At 37.6% G+C, this 3702-nt stretch overlaps 1 protein-coding gene across 1 annotated transcript in view; it reads right to left on the bottom strand.

Annotated features, from left to right (window-relative positions):
• The window catches only part of CPSF2 (cleavage and polyadenylation specific factor 2), a 35571-nt gene that overhangs the window by 11542 nt on the left and 20327 nt on the right, over positions 1 to 3702 (bottom strand). The window contains exon 9 of the mRNA XM_023511499.1: positions 3451 to 3702. This exon is cut by the window's right edge and continues 3 nt beyond it. Within this exon, the coding sequence (XP_023367267.1) occupies positions 3451 to 3702 (252 nt within the window). The remainder of the gene's footprint in view (positions 1 to 3450) is intronic.

The raw sequence follows: 3702 nt of genomic DNA, 5'->3' as shown, positions 1-3702 counted from the left end.
TTTGGCGGGTCCGGGCTGGGGATTCGAACCGCCACCTTAGGTGTACATGGCTGGCGCCTTAGCCGGTTGAGCTATAGGCACCGAGCCTGAAGGTTAGTTTTAACATAGAATCTAAAACTATACTAAAAGTTTTTTTGTACTTGTTATATTAAAATGTATTGGTGGGCACAGTGGTTCATACCTGGCACCGTGGTAATCCTAGCAGCACTCTTAAGAGTCCAAGGTGGGAAGATCACTTGAACTCAAGGGCTCAAGATTAGTGCCTGAATAAGAGGGAAACCTTGTCTCTACTAAAAATAGAAATATTAGCCAGGAATTGTGGCAGGTGCCTGTGGTCTCAGCTACTCAGGAGGCTGATACATCAGGATGACTAGAACCCAGAAATTTCAGGTTGCTATAAACCAGGTTGATGCCATGGCACTCTATACTTGGCAACAGAGTGAAACTATGTCTCAAAAAACAAACAACCCCCCCCCCAAACTTATTGATGTATCTTGCATTTTGAATGGACCTTTTATGTATGTGTTATTTTGTATCATGCACTAGCGATTTGGAAAATACTGATTTACCAAGTTATACAAACCTTATAGACAATATTTTAAAAAACACATTTGTAAAATCATCACTAATCTCATCAGAAGTCTTTTCAGTTTAACTATCAATCTCATAGTGATGGGGTATGAGATTTTCAAAATTCTAATTTCCATATAAAAGTTGGAAGTTCATCAGATTTAACAACACATGTTGTCAGTTGTTGCCTTTAGATCAACAGGCTCAATTTATTAATTTTCAAAGAAAAAAGGTTGGGCACTGTGGCTCATGCCTATAATCCCAGAACTCTGGGAGGCCAAATGGACAAGTCACCTAAGGTCACAGGTTCAAGACCAGACTGAGCTAGAGTGAGACCTCGTCTCTAAAAATAACCAGGCATTGTGGTGGGCACCTGTAGTCCCAGCTACTTGGGAGGCTGAGGCAAGAAAATCACTTGAGTGCAAGATTCTGAGGTTGCTGTGAGCTGTGATGGCATAGCACTCTACCAAAGGCAAACAAAGTGAGACTGTCTCAAGAAAAGTTTTTTTTTTTTTCAAAATAAATATCTGCCAAGCACCAAAGTCTGAATAATCATGTCATTATTTCAAGCAAAATGATGTTCCAAGAAAAAAAGTGGCTAGTTTAATTCACAAACCAATGTACAAGTGTTATTCTTAGAGTCTACTACCATACTTTAGTATCCAACACAAATACTTCATGCATACTTCTCATCTTCTCAACAAATTTTTTAAAATACTTTACTAAAAGAACTTAGTATATTAACTTTTATTGCTTCATCAAGAACATTCTTTTTATTATGTTTTTTTGAGACAGAGTCTATTTCCCTGGCTACAGAGCTATGGTATCAATCTAGCTCACAGCCACCTCAAACTCCTACATTCAAGCAGTCTTCTTGCCTCAGTCTCCCAAGTAGCTAGGGCTATAGATGCCCGCCACCATATCTGGCTAATTTTTCTATTTTTAGTAGAAACAAGGTCGCCCTCTTACTCAGGCTGGTTTCAATCTTCTGGGCTCAAGCAATCCTCCTGCCTTGGCCTACCAGAGCGCTAGGATTATAGGTATAGGCCACTGTGCCTGGCCCACTTTTAATATGCTTTTATTAATTGTATAAATGGCTTATCCATCCTAATGGAAGTTCTAGTAATTAAAATTTTCAAATTCGGCATTTCATATCTGATGAAACTGATTCAAGTATTTCTAAGCTATTAAATCTGAAAGATAGTATTTTAGGTTGGTATGCTTGCTCTGCATCTCTACTCAACAATTCTGTATTTACAGAAAATATATATCAGATTTTAGTTACTAATGTAATGCTTTTCTTCAGTAGAGTTAGAAGACAAAGATGCCCTTACCACTTGCTTTTAATAAACTAAACATTGCTTAAAATGGCTTCTACAAAGACAAAATGAAAAGCAGTCATCGAAGACTTTGCCTAAGTCTGGCAGTCTGTAACCATCCCATTCAGTTATCAATTGCTATAAACTTTAATAATACTAGGTTTGGAAAATTAATAGATTTAACCAACCAGTTACTAACCAAACAATCTCTTGGTGTATTAGTCATTTAAGTAATTGTCTTGCTTTTGTAATGGGAGATAAGGCAGCAAATGTGCAGGAACAGGTTAGTATATTTAGTGGTGGAAAGATAAAGGAATTACTGTCTCACTTCTACTCTCCATTCAGTTTGAGACAAGGTCATGTGCTACAGATGAGAGCTGAGAGTTGCAGGATCTCTTAGAAAAAGGAATTTATAAAATTGCCATGAGAGAGTGAGAAAGGGATCACCCTACAGAATTTTGAGTGTTGGTAAAGGATGCCCTTTAGAGATTTGAAGTCATAATGGCGAAGGGACTATGTCCACATAGTAGTGTCTAACTCCAGTAACATCAAGTTGCTTAAGCACAGGTACAGATTATGCAAATGGTTTAACTAGGGTAAAGACTTTTCCAGGTAAGTAAAATACAAAGGTAAGAGAGTTAAAGATATTTGCAAAATTATGATTACTAATGAACTACTGACTCTAAATTAGAAGGTAAGGTTCATGACTAGAAGTCCCAACACGCCCAACGAGTTCTGGCATGCAAGTAATAGAAAGAATGAGATCAGAGTGGGATGTTGGAGGCAGAGATCTTAGAGATGATTCAGTATATCATGATAAAGTTATGGGTATGACCATGGGAGTGGACAGCATGATAGTGGGAATGGATGGCTAAGAAGAGTAGAGAAAAAGATAATTACAAAATAGATGTCAAGGTACTAAGGGGATCAAGGAACTGGACAGATCATACATCTGCATGTTAAAGTCATTAAGAATGGAATCTTAAGTACAAGTGGACAGGAAGGCTACAAATCAAGGTTTAACATCACCAATGAATGACTTTAAAGAATGATCAGGAGATCAGTAAATGTCAGAAACAAGGAGGGGATGGCATATCATCAGGTGTGATGGGATGAAGTGCAAAGGGAACAGAAATAGCTTGAAAGGTGCAATACAACAAGAAAGACACTTACCCAACTCAAAGTACATGAAACAAGAAAAGAAAAAAAGAGCACCTACTTGAGAGAGCTCCAGGGAAAAGAATATCGTCAGGAAACATCCAGATGGTAAATTAGGTAAATTAGGGAAAAGACAGGAAAATACCTTTTCAGAGAGCCTGGAAAAATAGTATGTATGTTACCCTCTGGGTATGATTCCATAGGTACCATGGAAGAATTCAAGAAAGAGAATTACAAGTTAAGGATCTTTGAAATTTGTACTTAAAGGCTCTCCATTGTTATTCTGATTCTGATAAAACTACTGAAACAACTGTGAGGTTTATTTTTGGTCAATGATTTCTATATATCATATACAACACATCTCCAAACAGCTTTAAGATAAAATTCACATCCGAGTGCTTACCTCTATTTCTGTAATTTTTTCAGAAGGATTATCAATTAGGAAACGTGCTAAAGTCCCAGGAGTAGTTCTGTAAGTTAGAATAATTGAGTTCTTAGGGTCCTGACACCACTGAATAAAGAGATCCCTTGAAAATCCACATTCTAGGTCAGGTTGGCTTGCAAGTACAACTTTGGGGCTAGGTACTCGAGCCAAGTCAGAAAGACCATGACATAAAGAGAGATGGCGAAACTGAAATGGATTATTTCTTTTGTC

This window comes from Otolemur garnettii, unplaced genomic scaffold (genome assembly GCF_000181295.1).
Source record: "Otolemur garnettii isolate 467f Iridium unplaced genomic scaffold, OtoGar3 scaffold00020, whole genome shotgun sequence".
NCBI classification, from domain to species: Eukaryota; Metazoa; Chordata; class Mammalia; order Primates; family Galagidae; genus Otolemur; species Otolemur garnettii.
Note: the sequence above shows the minus strand (reverse complement) of the source record. Positions and strands in the feature narration are given on the sequence as shown.